Source organism: Quercus robur, chromosome 1 (assembly GCF_932294415.1).
Source record: "Quercus robur chromosome 1, dhQueRobu3.1, whole genome shotgun sequence".
NCBI classification, from domain to species: domain Eukaryota; kingdom Viridiplantae; phylum Streptophyta; class Magnoliopsida; order Fagales; family Fagaceae; genus Quercus; species Quercus robur.
The window spans coordinates 27079723-27097678 of NC_065534.1; the positions used below are offsets into that span (position 1 = coordinate 27079723).

General features: G+C 36.4%; 2 protein-coding genes across 2 annotated transcripts; both read left to right on the forward strand.

The window, feature by feature from the left end:
* Nucleotides 1-12644: 12644 nt before the first annotated feature.
* LOC126694766 (L10-interacting MYB domain-containing protein-like) lies at nucleotides 12645-13786 on the forward strand. The gene is made up of 2 exons (XM_050391294.1): nucleotides 12645-13066; nucleotides 13154-13786. The coding sequence occupies exons 1-2, from the start codon at nucleotides 12740-12742 to the stop codon at nucleotides 13784-13786; spliced, it is 960 nt and encodes a 319-aa protein (XP_050247251.1). The 5' UTR covers nucleotides 12645-12739.
* A 3176-nt stretch (nucleotides 13787-16962) lies between these two features.
* On the forward strand, nucleotides 16963-17805 carry LOC126694848 (uncharacterized). Its single transcript, XM_050391397.1, has 2 exons — nucleotides 16963-17264; nucleotides 17351-17805. The coding sequence occupies exons 1-2, from the start codon at nucleotides 17135-17137 to the stop codon at nucleotides 17803-17805; spliced, it is 585 nt and encodes a 194-aa protein (XP_050247354.1). The 5' UTR covers nucleotides 16963-17134.
* Nucleotides 17806-17956: the final 151 nt, after the last annotated feature.

The following is a 17956-nucleotide window of genomic DNA, read 5'->3' on the forward strand; positions in this document are numbered from 1 at the left end:
CTTGATTCTAGAACAACTGTTGTGTTTATGAAGAGGGTAGGTGGGAGAGGGCATTTGTGTAATTCCACAGTGAGAGCAGTTTTCTCTTCACAATTTTCCTCCCGATTTGGGAGGATGCAAATTGTGAGCCCAAGAGAGAAAATTTTCTCCCCGGTTTTCCATCCTCAACATTTTCCTCAACATGCCAAACAGTGGAAAACACTGTTTCCCACCCTATTTTCCTCCCTTTGTTTTCTATCCTTCCTATTATCTCCCCAACCAAACATAGTGTCAGGGAGACTTACTTTGGGAAAAATCTCATATTTGTTTGAGGAGGTGTGAGAAGCTATGTGAGAAAATGATTAGGAAACATCTTAGGTCTGTTTGATTTGGGCGAGGAGTGAGGATGAATTGCTGGACTAGGCTTGGAGGAGAGGAATTTAAATCTGCCACTGCTACTTCTTCAGAGAGAGAGAGCTCTGAGCAATTTTCTAACTTTTTATGGATCTACTTTTATTTAAGCCTTTAAGGAGAGAAGACTTTATTTCTTTTAAAAAGTTTAGCATAAACATGTTTGGATTTTGTTTGGCCATGATGGTGGTTAGGTGGAAGACCACTTTGTGACTCCCATGTTCTTATTTGCACTTCATAAATAACAGCAACAGTAAGGCTTGTTGCATTTTGGGCATAAAATATTTACATAAAAAATACTAATATTTTTGGGAGAAATATTTAGGTGTGAAATTATATTAACATTGGTAAATATTTTTCTAAATAAATAATGGTTTTGTTAAAACTTAAAAGTAAAGAAAATTATATATGAATGTAAAACTCTAAACCTGTTTTCATAAAACTTTAAAACCATAACCTTTTCTTTATGATAGTTTGTTTAGGTTAATATCTTTTAATTTGAGTTAAATTTGACATAAAAATACTTCTAAAATGTTATATCTATTTTTTTTTTAGTAAATATTGATAGCTATAATTTTTTTAAAATTATATATTTATTAATTAAATTATTTATTACATCACCAGATTGACCATCAGTTCGACTTCGATTAAACTTAAAAACCAGTAACCAGTCTCTCTTACGGTTCTTTAACGAATTCGGTTTTTAAAACCATGCTTAAAAACCGTTCTATGCATGGTTTTAAAACTGAACCAAACCGAACAGTTCAACCAGTCCGACCATGAATCGATATGTATACCAATTCGGTTATCATGAAAAATCGAAAAAACCTAGAAAACCGCAGTTCAACCAGGAAACCTAGGAACCCGAACGATCAAACAGTTTTCCAATGGATCTCTAACTTAGCTACAAAGTAACAAAACTGCTTAAAAAAAATTACCAAGCCAGCATTGCCAACCACCTCAATAAAAATGAGCAGATTGGAACTCTAATCTAATGTCTTTGATTGAGAGATATTTGTGTAAAGCTTTCAAGTTTCAAGTTGAGAGATATAGAGAAACAAAAATTGAAGTTTAGAGGGAAGAAGAAGAAGGCTATGAATACTTGGGTCTTGCCGTCTTGGTACCGTACTTGCACCAGTGAAAAACCAACCCACAGAACTATTGAAAAACTCAAAAGCCAAGTATTAATGAAAGGCATAAAAGGTAATCTATTAAAGTATTAAGGCTCGTTTGGTACATGTGTTTAAACAACAGTTTTTCAGTTTTTTTAGAAATATGCGTGGATGAAAAAGTTAGTGGAAATACGTGTAATGTTGTTTAAAAACTGAAAACATGTGTTTAAAATGATGTACCAAACAACCCCTTAATGCTTGGCAATTGGCACTTGGGAATTGGGTTGGGTACTTCGGGAGATGTACAACCATGCATGTTAGCTAAGGGGTGGCGTTTGTGTCCAGTGGCTAGTTCCATTGAACACGTTGGGATACGGACACGTGTCCACATCGTAACGTGTCCAGTGAAACTGGCCACTGGATACAAGCTGTTCCCTTAGCCAAGTGTTTCATTTTTTATTTTTAGTGTGTACTGTATGTTTGTGTTACTTCTTATTTTGCTGAATAACTTTGTGTTAATAACTTAATTTTGATTAATAAAGGAATACAAATACATAACATAGTTTTTAAACAATAAAAGAATTATTTGTATTTTAACATTTAGGCTACTATCATCTAATTAAACACCCTTTTATTTAGAATAGATCTTTAAAGTACTATAAAATTACTTATTCTTAATACCGTTGTTAAAAAAATGATAAATAAAACAAAAAAGAAATAACATTGATATTATTTTTGTAATGTTAATTTTGATTATTTATACTTTCTTTCCCTTTTCCATCTAATATAAGGTATGAAAACTCATTTATAATTTTTTTTTTATTTGTTTGGATATATTTGATGAGTTATTATTTATTTTATAATTTTAAAATAATTAATTAAATTATTTATGACATCACCGGTTTGATCATCGGTCCGACCCCAATCAGACTAGAAAACCGAGAACCATTACCTTTTTTGGTTCTATCACTGTTCCAATTTTTAAAACCAATCAAACCACGGTCAAACTACCCGGGTTTGAAAACCATGGACAATTCTCACGATTCCGGTCAAAGCTTGAAAAAAATATATTATCTACAAGCTTGCAAAAGCAGATCTCCATTGTTGTAGCCTCAAACACTGTAAGATGCTGTTAGACGTTGAGACTTGAGATTGCATCACAGTTTCTTCTCATTCTTCTTCTCTATATCGCTCTCTCGTTCCTTCTTTGTCTCAGACTCTCATTATTCTTCTCTTTCTCTTTCTTTTTTTCTTCTCTCTTGTTATTTATATGTTTTTGCCTTCTCTTTCTCCCTCTCTTCTCTTGTTATTTCTATGATTTTGCCTTCTCATTTACTCAACTTGATTGTCAGCCACAACCTATATTCTTGGGCTTTGATTTTAGGGTTTGGTTTACTTCCAATATTTTTTTAACTGGAATCTCTTTTTATTTTAAGGAGAAATTGTTACATCACCTACCAACTAAATAAAAAGTGGAGATTAAAACTCACTACCACTTGTCATTATATATTTAAAACAACTGGATGTGTCCAGTTAAAAAAATACTGAAAGTGAGTCAATCACTTGATTTTAAACTAGCGGACAAAACAATATCTTCCTTTCTCACACTTCTAGCTTTAGTTTATATATATTTTTTTAAAATTTCATGGGGGGAATGAGTAAAGTATGAGAGCTTTGGGTCTCTCAACAAAAGCTTAGTGGGAGAGAAACCATTGCCGCCACTGTTCAAGTTTTTTCTTTTTTTCCCGTTAATTTCATGGGAAATGTCTATTAACTTTTATATTGGGTTTCATTAAAAAAAAAAAAAAGTTTATTGGATAAATATTTGAACTATTTTAGGCAATTTTTCAATTTTTACTAATTTAATATATTTATTTATATTTTAATTAATTATTAAATTAATTATGATGTCATCATAATTCGATCTCGATCTGATCTTAAAAACCTTGAACATTTTCTTTTTATGGTTCATTAAACGGCCCAGGTTTGAAAACCATGATATTTCTATCTTCCATATTAAAGGAAAGCCAAGAGAATAAAAATTATATAGAACTTTTCCATCTTATTTTATTTTGTAAATGAAAATAAACTGGTTTTATTAATGGAGATGTCACACGACCTCAGGCTCAACTTCGTGTTGCAAGAGTAGAACTCCTACTTTGTTGAATCATGGTCTACTCTAAACAATATAAGAAAAGGCAAAATCATACAAGGACGTATATATTTTATGCAATGGCATAAAATAGCCTGGGTAATATTGAACCACATTATTAGAGCAAAGCTATAGCAATATATTCCAGACCAAGCGCACACAATTATATCACAATGTATAAACTTCAACAAAGAACTATTTAAAATGCCAATTTTATAGTTCCCTTGCAATTATACACTAAAAAAATTTTATTGGTAAATTACACACAAAACACAATCGGTGGGCTCTTTTAAGTCCATGACCTTATCTTCTGCCTTTGCTCTAATAAGGGGAGAAGGTGCCATTCAAGTTAAAGTTCATTGGCTCAAAAAAAAAAAAAAAATATATATATATATATATATATTGATAGGTAAGAAAAATTTTATTGAAAAAAGAGTAAAACACGGACAAAGTTGAAAAAGATACAAAGGAAATAAAAAAGAACATGTACAAAAGATAAGAGAATCTATAAACATTGGGAGAGATTCACTAGATGTGAGACCCCAAAGCCAAGACCAATCAAATAAAGTGTTTATAATGATAAAATGGGTATTAAGTAGAGATTTTTTTTTGGGTGAGGGTTGGGAATAGGAAAGTGGGGGTAGATGTGAGACCCCAAAGCCGAGACCAATCAAATAAAGTGCCTTTAATGATAAAATGGGTATTAAGTAGAGATTTTTTTTTTGGATGAGGGTTGGGAATAGGAAAGTGGGGGTGGTGTTCTTAAATTTGTTTTAAAATGTGTGTAGTTGCTGAAGATGGCAAAATAATGCTGCTTTCATACCATGTGTATAAATGAGTATTTTTCTCATAATATATTTATTTTGAACATGATAGGTTATTAATAGTTTTTCAATATTTATAAGTTTGTCTAACTCAATATTTTGCAAAGGTTCATCTCAATATTTATAAGTTGAGTGGAAATTTTATGGGTAGAAATTGTGTTAATCTAACTTCCATCAAACGAGATGCTGATTTTCAATAAAATAGACCAAGAAGTTCAAAAGTAATGCAATTTTCTAACTAAATTCTATATATATATATATATATATATATATTTTCTTTTTGGTAGTTTCCCAACACATCCGATTAATAGTTGTTCATTCATTGTGATTTGTGAACAGTGAATTGGTTGGGGTTGTGACATTCTGCTCCATGTACAACTAGGTGAACTTGCTCCAGTTTTTCAAGAAGTGATCATTCAACTCTCTTAGCAATTAGTATTTTTGGAGAACAAAATGGTGTAATAGAATAGATATGAGAAGATGGAACACGAATAGAGTGATTAAGGTCATAGTTTTCAGAATCGGACCGGACCGAGAGGTCGGACCGTGAAAACCGAGAACCGGGATGAAAATCGATTTTTTAAGCATAAAAAACCGGATTTTTTGTTAATTTCGTGAACCGTTAAAACCGAGGTTGGACTATACGGACCGGTGAGAACCGTGCGGTCCAACCCCTTAGCAATTTTTTTTTTCTTTACAATTTTATTCTACTTAATTAAATTATCCATCTCTTACAAGAAATAAAAAAAATTATAATTAAAATCCTTCAAAGATATTCAACTTTACTTCAAAAATTAATCATAAATTTTAATGTTTTCATGGTTATTATTTTATTTTATTAACTTTCTTATTTAATTATTAAATATATGCTTGAAAATCATTAAATTTCCCTCACATATATAGATATATTGTCAATTTTGCTAGTTTTATAAATTTAATATCTATCTTTAGGCTTTAATTAATTATTTAATTAATTATGGCGTCATCACGGTTCGACCTCAAAAACCTTGAACCTCTCCCTTTAACGGTTCAATGAACGATCCGGGTCTGAAAACCTTGATTAAGGTCCATGTATGGTAGTTTCTCAAAAAATAAATTCAGTCCATGTATGGTTAAAGGTAATGAACAAAATGTTAGACCTTTGACATGAACTTTGTAAGCTTTATCAATTTGACCAAATATGATTGGAATTTTGCCAAGTATAGTTGATTCAGTAAAAATTGAAATGGTTTTCTTCATGTATCTACTCTGGGTATCATTTTTTGCTGCAGCATTTTTTTTTTTTTAATGTTATGTTAATTTAATTTTTCTCTCTTCATCTTACAATTTCTTTGTCTGCAAAATACCAATGTGAGCCCAAGTTTAGCTTCCACTTCTTGGTTAGTTTTAACCATGGGATACTCTTATATGTGATAATTGAAAAATATGACTGCAAAATGTAAGATCCCTAATTTATGATGAAAGAAAATTATTGACATTTTCAAAGAACATCTTGTTCACAATAGCGAACACTTTTTTTTTTATAATCCACAATAGTAAATACTCTGTGCTTATAACAAATACAACTCAAAAAGAGATATGAGCAGAAAGTAGAAAATCATGAATGGAAATAAATTGTGTAAAACCTTGAATGATCTAAAAACAAAGTTCCATAACTGAAAAATAAAATTGAGATCTATTCAACATTAACAAAATATAAAACAAAATAAATAATAATAATAATAATTGTTTCTTAATAAATTTTCTTACGTAAATAAACATGACAGTCAATAATTTTTAATATATATATATAAAACCAAAGCATTTTGACTTTTGGTTGAACTTGTAATACTATGCCACACAAACTTTTAAGACCTTACAATTTTACACATCATTATATATACATATATATAATTGAATTTAAATTTCATTTCATATTTAAACCCACCATTAGAATCTTAGCACATCATATTTCTTCAAGTTCTAGAATTTATAGTTTCATATACAAATAAATCAAAATGAAAGACTATTAAAAACTATCATAATTATCAAATTTCATATTCAAATAAAAATAAAATAAAAAAGAGAACAAAACATATTATGTTAAAATTCCTTGTGTAGTGTATGGTTACCTACTGTGGGGGATAAAAGACAAGGAGGTCCATGTCAATATCTACAACCAGTCCAAGGAAAAACCCCTCCTTGGCCATGGGAAGAACCCTCCTCGTCATAGATGTAACCGAGGACAAAGGGGGCAACCTGCCACTGGTAGTGACACTCCAGGTCATTCCACGGAACAGAAAAAGTACTAAAGCAGAAAAGTACAACGGAGAAAATGGAAATGTCAGAGGGAAAGGCTGCCATGATTTCATTCAGTACCTTGTTCCTGACATAGCCATACTTTTCTGCCTTTACAACCACTCCCAACAACTGGAGGGGAGGGCTGATGGGACAAGTACCTACTCTAGGAACCCCATTTAGGAGGAAGGAAATGACTATAAAAAGGGGGTGGAGGGAGACAGAAAGCGGGACTGAGACCCCCCCCCCCCCAACACACCAGAGGCACTAGGAAAAGCTCCTCGGTCCGTGCCGAGGACCAATCCTCTCTGGTAAACTCAATCCATTTCAACTTGATCGTGAAGAACACCGTATTAACTGTTGTCCATACACTAAAGCCTAGCTCTTTGACCCCCTCTCTACAAATTCATTGTACCAGGCTCACTGATCGAAGGTCCCATGCATCTTGGGTCTGGGCTGAAAAGTGTGACCCTACAATTGGCGCCGTCTGTGGGAAAGAGCTTGTGCGTTAGCGAATGCAACAGATAATTACAGTGGGATCAAGCTCCTATCAGCAGGAGTCCCTCAAAAATACCATTTTGGTGGTGGTACAAGCTACACGAAAGCCTCCCTATTATTTCCAAGAACGCACCGTCATTGTTGTAACTCAGCTTTCACTCAGGTCCACACTCCGAAGAGTTGATTACGCGAGAAGGATTGCTAAATGAAGCGCGGTTCTAGGGGCTTCTGACGTCAGATATGTGCCCTGTGCATTTGTCAAGGGGCTAATTCTCGCGGGTCTAGTAGTCCGATTCGCTGAATTCCCTTCGGAGAAAGAAACTGAGGGCCACACCAGAGTCTTTTGAGGCGGTTAAATAAAACCTTAGCTATGTCGAGTCCTCGGGCCTCCGGCTTTGGGAAATTGACACGCACTGATGACTTCCTAAAAATCCAAGTATTAGACAAAACCAAGGTCTTACATGGTCCTCGAACTCAAACCCATGGGGAAACTAGCTACTTCAAGAAAAATCTAAGTACTAGACAGAATCAACGTCTTGCACGGTCTTTGGACTCAAACCAATGGGGAAACTAACTACTCTAAAAATCCAAGTATTAGATAGAACCAAGGTCTTGCATGGTCCTCGGACTCAAACCTATGGGGAAACTAGTTACTCCAAGAAGAATCGAAGTGCTAGACAGAACCAAGATCTTGCATGGTCCTCAGACTCAAACCTATGGGGAAACTAGCTACTCCAAGAAAAATCCAAGTGCTAGACAGAACCAAGATCTTGCATGATCTTCGGACTCAAACCTATGGGGAAACTAGCTACTCTAAAAATCCAAGTATTAGATAGAACCAAGGTCTTGCATAGTCCTTAGACTCAAACCTATGGGGAAACTAGCTACTCTAAAAATCCAAGTATTAGATAGAACCAAGGTCTTGCATAGTCCTCAGACTCAAACCTATGGGGAAACTAGCTACTCCAAGAAGAATGTAAGTGCTAGATAGAACCAAAGTCTTGCATAGTCCTCGGACTCAAACCTATGAGGAAACTAGCTACTCCAAGAAGAATCTAAGTGCTAGACAAAACCAAGGTCTTGCATGGTCCTCGAACTCAAACCTATGGGGAAACTAGCTACTCCAAGAAAACTCCAAGTACCAAACAGAATCAAGGTCTTGCATGGTCCTCGGACTCAAACTTATGGGAAAGCTAGCTACTCCAAGAAAAATCCAAGTACTAGACAGAACCAAGATCTTGCATGGCCCTCGGACTCAAACCTATGGGGAAACTAGCTACTCCAAGAGGAACCTAAGTACTAGACATAGCTAAGGTCTTGCATGGTCCTTGAACTCAAACCTATGGGGAAACTAGCTACTCCAAAAGGAATCTAAGTGCTAGACAGAACCAAGATTTTGCATGGTCCTCAGACTCAAACCTATGGGAAAACTAGCTACTTCGAGAAAAACCTAAGTCCTAGATAGAATAAAAGTCTTGCGTGGTCCTCGAACCTTAGGCTTTGTGGAAACTAACACGCGATGGTACCTTTCTAAGCGTTCAAGCTAAGTTCAATCATGCCTTGGTCCTTGGACCAGACGCCTAAAGCAAGTTAAAGCTATAAATATCATCGGAAACGTGGAAAAGAACCCTAGTACCCAGCGATCCCCTTGGACGGTTTACTTTAGGTTACACGTCCTCGAGCGGTCACCCTGTTCGCAGTACAAAACATGCGGTTGTTTTTCTGGTTAGTCTTATATAGTTAACTTACTTAAAGTCGGTGTTGTTGTGCCTGTCAGTTTTGATAAGTTCAGAGTGACAACTCTTTACCATCAATGGCATCAGTTCTAAGTATTATTCAAAAGAAAAGACACAAGCACATCCATTCATAAAATAATTATTGCAGAAAAGAAAGGGTACGCAAAATGAAATAAAATCATTTTTTTATTAGATAAAGAAGAAGTACAATGTACATAAAAGGGCTTAGACAAGCCTATATCAGAAGCTAACTATGAAAAAAAAAAGGGTACATGGGAACGATAAATCCTCAATCTTGCTCCAATAGCAATCAAGCAAGTACGGATGGCACCAGCAATGGAAGAGAAGAAGAAGCAAAGACACCCGATCCACGATCTTGCTCTAGCAGCAATCAAACAAGTATGGATGGCACCGGTGGTGGAAGAGAAGAAGAAGCAGGAACACCAAATCCACATACTTGTTCTAGCAGCAATCGAGCAAGTATGGATGGTACCGGCAATGAGAAATCCAAACTTGCACACGCGTGACATACGGCGCTGGATGAAAATCCAAGTTTTGTCGCACCAAAAATCTGATGCGACCTACGCCTGCTTCAGATTTTAGCTGAAGGAAGAGAGACTTCCTTCTTATCCAGTCGAGGGGGAGGAATATCTTTGGCCTCTGTCTCCCTTGCCCTAACTGGGTCATCCTGAATCTCAGAGGCACCCGTGGCTTCTGAAGAGGGATTGGTTCCTTCACCCTCACCCTTATCCTTGACCATTTCACTCCTTGAATCTCAATCACTATCATAGTGGGGACTTTGGGAACATTCGGAGAGTTAAAAGCCTAAGAAACTCAAGGGTCTGCAAATAAGGGAGAATGATCTCCCCTTATGTGTCTTATATAGGGGGAAAACCTGGTGGCAATCAATTTGCCCAAATCTCCAAGAAGGAATTACAAGTGAGATAAATCTCGCTCAATTTCCAAAGTAGTCTTCAGCCATTGGATTTGCGTCATCTCGTGAAAAGACCTTAATAAAAGCGCGCCTCGTGTACCGAAACGGCAGGAACGCGGCTTGGACAAACTAAAAGAATGTCTCACAACCAAGAATGTGCCCCAGGCAAGCGAAGAGACTCTGGCATTGATGGAGGACAAGATTTGGCAAGCCATGACATGGGCCCGATGTCACCAAAACCCTCCTCTCCGTCCGAGGAACCGGACAGCAGGATTTTGAGGGGCTATTGTAAGGGATAAAAGACCAGGAGGTCCATGTCAATGTCTACATTTGGCCAAGGGCCCAGTCCAAGGAAAAACCCCTCGGCCATGGGAAGAACCTTCCTTGGCCATGGGAAGAACACTGGTAGTGACACTCCAGGTTATTCCATGGAACAGAAAAAGTACTAAAGCAGAAAAGGATAGCAGAGAAAATGAAAATGTCAGAGGGAAAGGTTGCCATAATATCATTCAGTGCCTTGTACCTGACATAGCCATGTCTTTTTACCTTTACAACCACTCTCAACAACTGGAAGGGAGGGCTGATGGGACAAGTACCTACCTTAGGAATCCTATTCAAGAGGAAGGAAACGACTATAAAAAGAGGGTGGAGGGAAACCAAAAGCGTGGCTGAGACCCCCCCCCCCCAACACACCAGAGGCACCAGGAAAAGCTCTTCAAACCGTGTCAAGGACCAATCCTCTCTGGTAAACTCAGTCCATCTCAGCTTGATCGTGAAGAACACCGTATTAACCGTTGTCCATATACTAAAACCTAGCTCTTTGACCCACTCTCTACAAATTCATTGTACCAGGCTCACTGGTCAAAGGTCCTATGCATCTTGGGCTTGGGCTGAAAAGCGTGACCCTACACCTACTATTAATATATATAAAATGTAAGATTTTGACTCTCTATTAATTTTTTTTTTTTAAATTGCAACAAATTTTAGAAGACTCACATTTTTTCGTCATCATTATAATATATATATATATATATATAATTTTTCTTAGAACTTTTAAACACACAAAAATTAAATAAATTTAAAGGAATTATTTAATATGATATTTACATGGTACCAATCACATAGCTAGTAGCTACCATGTCAATTTGTAAATCTTTTATAGTAAAATTAGAAATACTATTTATTATTTCCTTCTATAGTATATTTCATAAACATGTGTGTATATATTACAAAAATTTATTAAGATTCAAAATATTTCATAACAAATACATAATTTAAGGGAAAAAATTTATATTCAAAATTAAATAAATAAGGCTTTTTTTTTTGACATAATTCAAATATGTAATTATACCTATAATGTGAGCGTTTGGATTGCAAGGAAACTGGCGTTTTGCTGTGTTTACGTTTTGCTCTGCTGGGACCCACACGCACGCGAGCTGAAGAAAAACGCAAGTCTGCTGCTGCTGAGAAACGCAAGTTTCCTCTACACGCATCGTTTCACTTATCCTCCTACACGCACCGTTTCACTTATCTTATAACACTGGAACAAAACATCACCAACGGTCATTCAGCTCTACGCACCGTTTCATTTAAAAAGCTCTACGCACCGTTTCAATGCAAGAGCTGAAACAATCAACCCATTTTGCCTCTTGCGCATACTGTTCATGTCTCAAAATGCTGAGGAAAACGGTGCACAAGCAGAAGCTGTCAAAACAGAGCATCAACGGTACGCAGTCCATTGTAACGGCTATTTCCATTCTCACGGCTTCTGCTTTTTCTCTCAACTACCAGTGGCAGAATGCTTTCAATCCCCTTCAATGCTCCGTCCAATTCGTCTTCAATGTCGTTCACCTACCCACCAACCAGCTTTGGGTCAAAACAGAGCACAGCAATTGATTATTGCAAACCCAGTAGGCAGAACCAAAAGAAAAGATCCCCTCTGTTCAACAAACGCTCGAGCTCACCTTCCCTCTGCTTGGGTCATCGTCGCCACCACTCCCCATCTCTGCATTCACGGGTATGTTGTTTTCCATGAAGCTTCATCAATTTGTGTTTTTTTGGGTTTAACCATTTGTGTGTGGTTTTTGTATTCAACTTTTGTGTGTTCTCTGTTGTGTTTTCCATGACACTAGTGTGGGTTTATTGATCCTTTGTCTAATACCAAAACGCTCACTTAGTGCCTCTATTGGATATACCATTGTTTACTTTGCATTTTTCAGATGAGTTTATTTTGCATTTGGATCCACCATTTCTGTTACTTTGCCTAACTGAATGCACCCAAACTGTTTGTTTAAATGCCTCAATGAGTATAGAAGGTAGTTGTCCAATGCTTCATCAATTTGTGGTTTTTTGGGTTTAACCGTTTGTGTGTGGTTTTTGTATTCAACTGCTCTGTGTGGTTCTATCATAATATTGCATCATAATTACGAAATATATATTTGATTTTCTTAATTATAGTTAAATCAAAGTTCAAAATTTGTAAAATTCTTCTTAATAACAGTTTGTAGACTTTTTCCCTACTAATCATATAAGGGTGGAATAAGATTTTTTTTGTTGATCTTCTGTTCTGTTTTCCATGACACTAGTGTGGGTTTATTGATCCTTTGTCTACTACCATTATTTCTCTTAGTGCCTCTGTTGTATTTGGATATACCATTGTTTACTTTGAATTTTTCATATGAGTTTACTTTGCATTTGGGTACACCATTTCTGTTACTTTGCCTAACTGATTCTAAAATGCACCCAAACTGTTGGTTTAAATGCCTCAATGAGTATAGAAGGGAGTTGTAGGAAAAATGGTTAAGTAGAAGAAATCAATGGAGGGTGGTAGTAATGATGAAAGAGCTGACTGGAAAGACCCTAAGGAACTAGAGGCTTTTTGTCGGTTTTGTGCTGTTCAAGTCATGGCGGGCCAAAGGAAGCCTACTGGATTTTTGTCCAAAATTGGCCAAAGTGAAGTGATTCGGCAGTTGGGTGAGATTGAAAAAGTAGTGACTTGGCTGCAGATTAAAAACAAATGGGATCATTTGAGAAAAAGGTGGAAGATTTATAACAAGTGTTTGGAGAATGAGACTGGGTTGGGTTATGATCCTGTAACTGGGATGTTTGACGCACCTGATGAGTGGTGGAATCGAAAGATTGCGGTTAGTTTTGATCAATACATAATTGTGAAAAAATTTAGTGTCTAAAACTATATTCTTATGTTCTAACTACTGGTTGTCCACATGTAGGCATGTCCCGATGCAAAAACCTTGAAAACGAATGGTTTGCCTAATCGTGACCTTCTGAACATCATGTTTGGAGGCACAGCTGCAACGGGAAAAAATGCATTCTGCACGAGTGGTCCAATAACAACGAAAACCAACGAAGGGTCTGGGGACTCCGGTAATAGCATAGAATTTGTTGACCCCCAATGTGAACCCGTTGTGAATGTTGACGCAATGGAGATTGAAGGTCCATCATCGTCGAGGGTAGGACCAGCAATGAATAAGGGGAAAGGCCTAGCAACCAGTGTCCACATCTTCAAGCCAATTTCCAAGAAACCAAAAAAAAGGCGTTCAACCGCGCAAGAGATGTCGGACTCTTTGAAGAGTATCTCAAATGTTATTGTTGAAAGATCTAGTCTAAGTGCCCGTACACCATCTGCTCCCACAGCAACGGCTCAGGTTAAAGAAATTCTGGACATGGTGTTGAGTCTTCCTGGGGTGTACTCGGGTCATTACCTTCATTTGTTCAGCACTATCTACTTCATGGAAAAAGAGCCGGGTAGACACATGTTTGCAGCACTTTCCGATAACAAGGATATCCAGCTAAAGTGGCTAGAAAAAGAGTACCAAAGGCACCCTGATTATCATTTTTCGTGAAGGAACAATAAATTGTCTTGATAGGGTTGTGTAGGCTTGGTGTAGTAATCAAACTTTCAGTGTTGTATCTATTGCACTATTATATTTCTTTCTTTTTTATTGGTAGGAACTAATGCTTGTTATGAGTGTGTATGTAAGACAATGCTCATCATTCCTATGTGTTTGAGCTATATTTATATATGTTTGTCCAATGCTTCTTTTATCTGAATTTTGCATTTAATATTTTAGAATTCAGCCCTTCTCTTGCTGGTAACTGGAGTTTGTGACGGATGGTTGACTTTGCTAGACGCAAGTTTTATATTAATGGAGAAAATGAGCCATTTCACAGTTTTGGTGATAAGAGCTGGCCTGTGTGATTTCGTATATCTGTTGGTCTGCATATTTTTTGAGATGCCTGCATATTGCTGCCTGCATTGCTGGTTCTGTATTGCTGGTTCTGTATTGCTGCCTGCATATTTTTTTTATTTTTTAAATCAAAGATTATTTATTTCATGAAATTTGTGGAGTGGCTTTTGAGAATGTTTGCTGGTTCTGTATTGCTGCCTGCTTAAATGTTTAATATTTGCTTAAATGTCAAAGAAACCAAATAGAGAATGTTTTGAGCCGGCACTATAGAAAAGGAAAGTGCCGGGCCTTTTAGAGTTTTATGCAATGTGAAAAAATAAAAAAAATAAAGCATCTAAATTTGATTTTAGAGTATGTTTGGGATTTTATCACTTTAATTTTATTTCTCTCTCTTTTGTGTGAACCCGCATGAACCTTTTTTTTCCCTTTCTGGACAATGAGTTAGGATCATTGGGAAGCAAAATTGCAGTATAACAAGGCTTGTTTTGTGCTTGATGAATAAAATGGTACCAACCTATATGGCAATGATGTCACTGTGTGGGTTAATAAGCAGAACCACAATAGGGTGGTGGTGGAGGTTTACTCACATGATTCTAGCTCTATAGGTCGTTGGGGTGGATTCCCCTATCAGTTACTGAGTAGGCTGATTATTTGGCTATTATAGGTGCTCAATCAACTTCTCATTTTTATAAATTTTTAGGAATAAGGCTTGCCTAAGTTTTCCCCTCTTTTTGATATGTTCTTTGTTTTGATTTTGGTCATCTAGTTGTTTGTTTGTTCATTGTGTTTTTCTCTTTTTTGGGTTGTCTTTTATTTACCTTTTCTCTTTTGGAGATCTCTACCCGATCCCTTGTATCTTTCTCTCAATATTTATTTTTATTTTCCTTTGAAAAAGGAAAAAGTTCTATAGCCTTCCCTAGATATTGGAGCAATTGGCCAAAGTTACAAGAGTAGGGTACTTTGTGTACACAGCCTCTGTACATGAGGTGGATTAGGGGACCCCCTTCAATTGATAAGAGTGGGCATACTAGGCATTGGGAGCTACCTATGGTTTGAAATGGTGGTTTTCTAGTAAGCTGTTGGGAGAGGAGAGGAAGAGCCTAGCTTTGTTTGGATATGGCCTTGTGGCATGAGTAGTTTTTGGGTAAGTAATATTTTTAAGATTGAAGGCAAATGCTTGTGGTGGCATGAGTAGTTTACTGCTTAGATGTGGCATGAAGTGGTGCTGGTGCTAGGTTAACCATAGTGGGATTGAAACAGTAGAAGTTAGGAGTTATTATGCCACAATTTGTTTTTTGGTTTAATGGTAGTCATCTTAAAATTTTGTCCAGAAGAGCATGCTCATTGTTAGAGTTTGTAACTTTTGAAATGTCCCCATAACTCCAATGGCTAGTCATATGAGTTAGCCCAATTTCATACCTTTTTATGTAATTAGTGTTTTGACAACCTTTCTATTGAGGTGTATTTTAAAGTAAGTTTGTTTTTGACATCCTTTGTTTTCTCAATGACCATGTTTTCTACAAAAAGTTATATTAGTTGCAACATTCAGCTTGAGGTGGTTTTGTTTGGTTGGCCAAATATTAACTAGTTCATTTTTAGAAACTTCTACTTATGGGAGCATGGTCCTTCATCATCAATGTCATCACTGATGGAATCTTCCTTGCTCCCTTTTAGCTATATCACCTGGATCATTTGATTGAATAATGACCCATTCTCCACTTGTAAAAAAGTCACATTTACTTGACTCATAATTCCAAAAAAAGAAAAGAAAAAAAAGGACAATGTTCGGCTGATATATCACATGGTCATGGATGTGCTTTGATCAAATAAAATATTAATACATTAAATATATATATATATATATATATATATTGATGTCTACCTTGAATGTTTTATTGTTATTGCTTAGACTATTTTCTGATTATTATTTTTTATTGGTTGTATAGCATTAGATATCATCCGTATTTCAAGGCTCTGAATTGTAAGCTCGATATCTTTTGGATCATTGTTCAATATCTATAAAGCAGTCTCAAGGTATACAAAAAGGATGGATTTGCTAAACGACTCATCTGATTCCCAGCACAAGTGAGTTTCTATACTTTCCCTTGTAGATGTGAATCTATAATTTTTAGAAATATTGGATGAAATCGTGAAAGCATATGCTTAGAATTGTTAATTTATTGGTACGACCATAGTTTGAGCCTAGTACCAGTTTGAGTTCCAATAAAATTTAACAACTTGTTTTTAGGCTACATATTATAGTATCATATGAATAAATGTACATGCAATTAAAGTCGGGAACATATGCAACGACGCAGACTTCGATCTAAGTGACGACATTGTACTCGCAGCATATCTAGCCGGGTGTGCATGTCTAGCTTACGTGAATACCTATATGACTAAAGTACCATTGCATACGAATATACAAACTGGCTTAGAATGGGTACAATATATTTTAACTGGACATGAGAAGAAATGTCGAAGAAATTTTAGAATGTCAAGCTATGTGTTTAGACAATTGTGTAATACACTGCGCCAGTATGGATATTACGGTACCAGAAGTGTTTGCGTGGAAGAGTCTCTGGCAATGACATTGATGATACTTGGTCATGGTGAGGGTAACAGAATGGTCCAGGAAAGATTTCAGCACTCGGGTGAGACAGTGCATCGACACATGGGCACGGTAGTTACATTATTAGCCACCGTTATGGCATGGGACATTATCCAACTTGCTGATCGTACATTTCGGGACGTGCCAGAACATATTCAACATTCAGATCGATATTGGTCACATTTTAAGGTATTTTGTGAATTTAGTATCTTCACTTGATTTAAGTTAAATTATCTTTATGGTCATACTACGTATTTTATTTCACATGGTATTTTTGTCCCAATGATTAGGGTTGCATTGGTGCAATTGATGGGGTCCATGTCCCCGTGGTCATTGATGTTAAGGACCAGCTCCCATACTATGGCAGGAAGGGGATCACCACAACAAATTGCATGTGCGCATGTGACTTTGACATGAAGTTCACATTCGCATGTGTTGGATGGGAAGGATCGGCGCATGACACGAGGATTTTTTACAGCTGCGTCAATAATGAGAGTTACAACTTTCCGAACGCTCCAGCTGGTTTGTAAATATTCAGTTTAATTACAGTATTAAAGTATGTATTAATGTAGTGAAAATACTAATGTAATAAACGTTTTCATTTGCAGGGAAGTATTATTTGGTTGATTCAGGATACCCTATGAGGAAAGGGTTCCTTGCACCATATAAGGGGGAGAGGTACCACATTGGAGAATTTCGGCCTTCTGAAGTGCTGCATCGTCCAGAGGAGAGGTTTAATTATCTCCATTCATCACTCCGTTCGGTCATAGAACGAACTTTTGGAGTTTGGAAGAATAAATGGAGAATTTTGAGACATATGCCACCTTTTAAGATGCACACTCAAAACTTGGTCATTGTTGCTACAATGGTTCTTCACAATCTCGTTAGAACACATGAGATAAACAATGATGCTGAATGTTCAGGATCTACAGAGGCCACATCATTTGGTAGTGAGACAGGTCATTACAATGCCATGGCAGAAACGATCTCAATCTTGGACGAACCTCAGATGAAACAGGTTCGTATGCGTATCACAAGATCGATATGTGCGGACGATAACTGACTTTTGTGGGGATCATAACTGATGGTTTTTTGAGTTCGTGGATTTGTTTTGTTATGAATTATAAGGATCAAGTGTTAAATCTGTATCTTAGAAACTTTCAGGACACTTGATAGTTTATCCAAATTCACACAAAAAGTGTTTTGTTGTTGGC

What these genes read in the sequence shown, in the direction of transcription:
- LOC126694848 (XM_050391397.1), top strand. Translation starts at nt 17,135, where the DNA reads ATGTGCGCATGTGACTTTGACATGAAGTTCACATTCGCATGTGTTGGA. An exon ending in CTTTCCGAACGCTCCAGCTG is followed by an intron (nt 17,265 to 17,350) that starts GTTTGTAAATAT and finishes TTTCATTTGCAG; the next exon opens with GGAAGTATTATTTGGTTGAT.
- LOC126694766 (XM_050391294.1), top strand. Translation starts at nt 12,740, where the DNA reads ATGGAGGGTGGTAGTAATGATGAAAGAGCTGACTGGAAAGACCCTAAG. An exon ending in GGTGGAATCGAAAGATTGCG is followed by an intron (nt 13,067 to 13,153) that starts GTTAGTTTTGAT and finishes GTCCACATGTAG; the next exon opens with GCATGTCCCGATGCAAAAAC.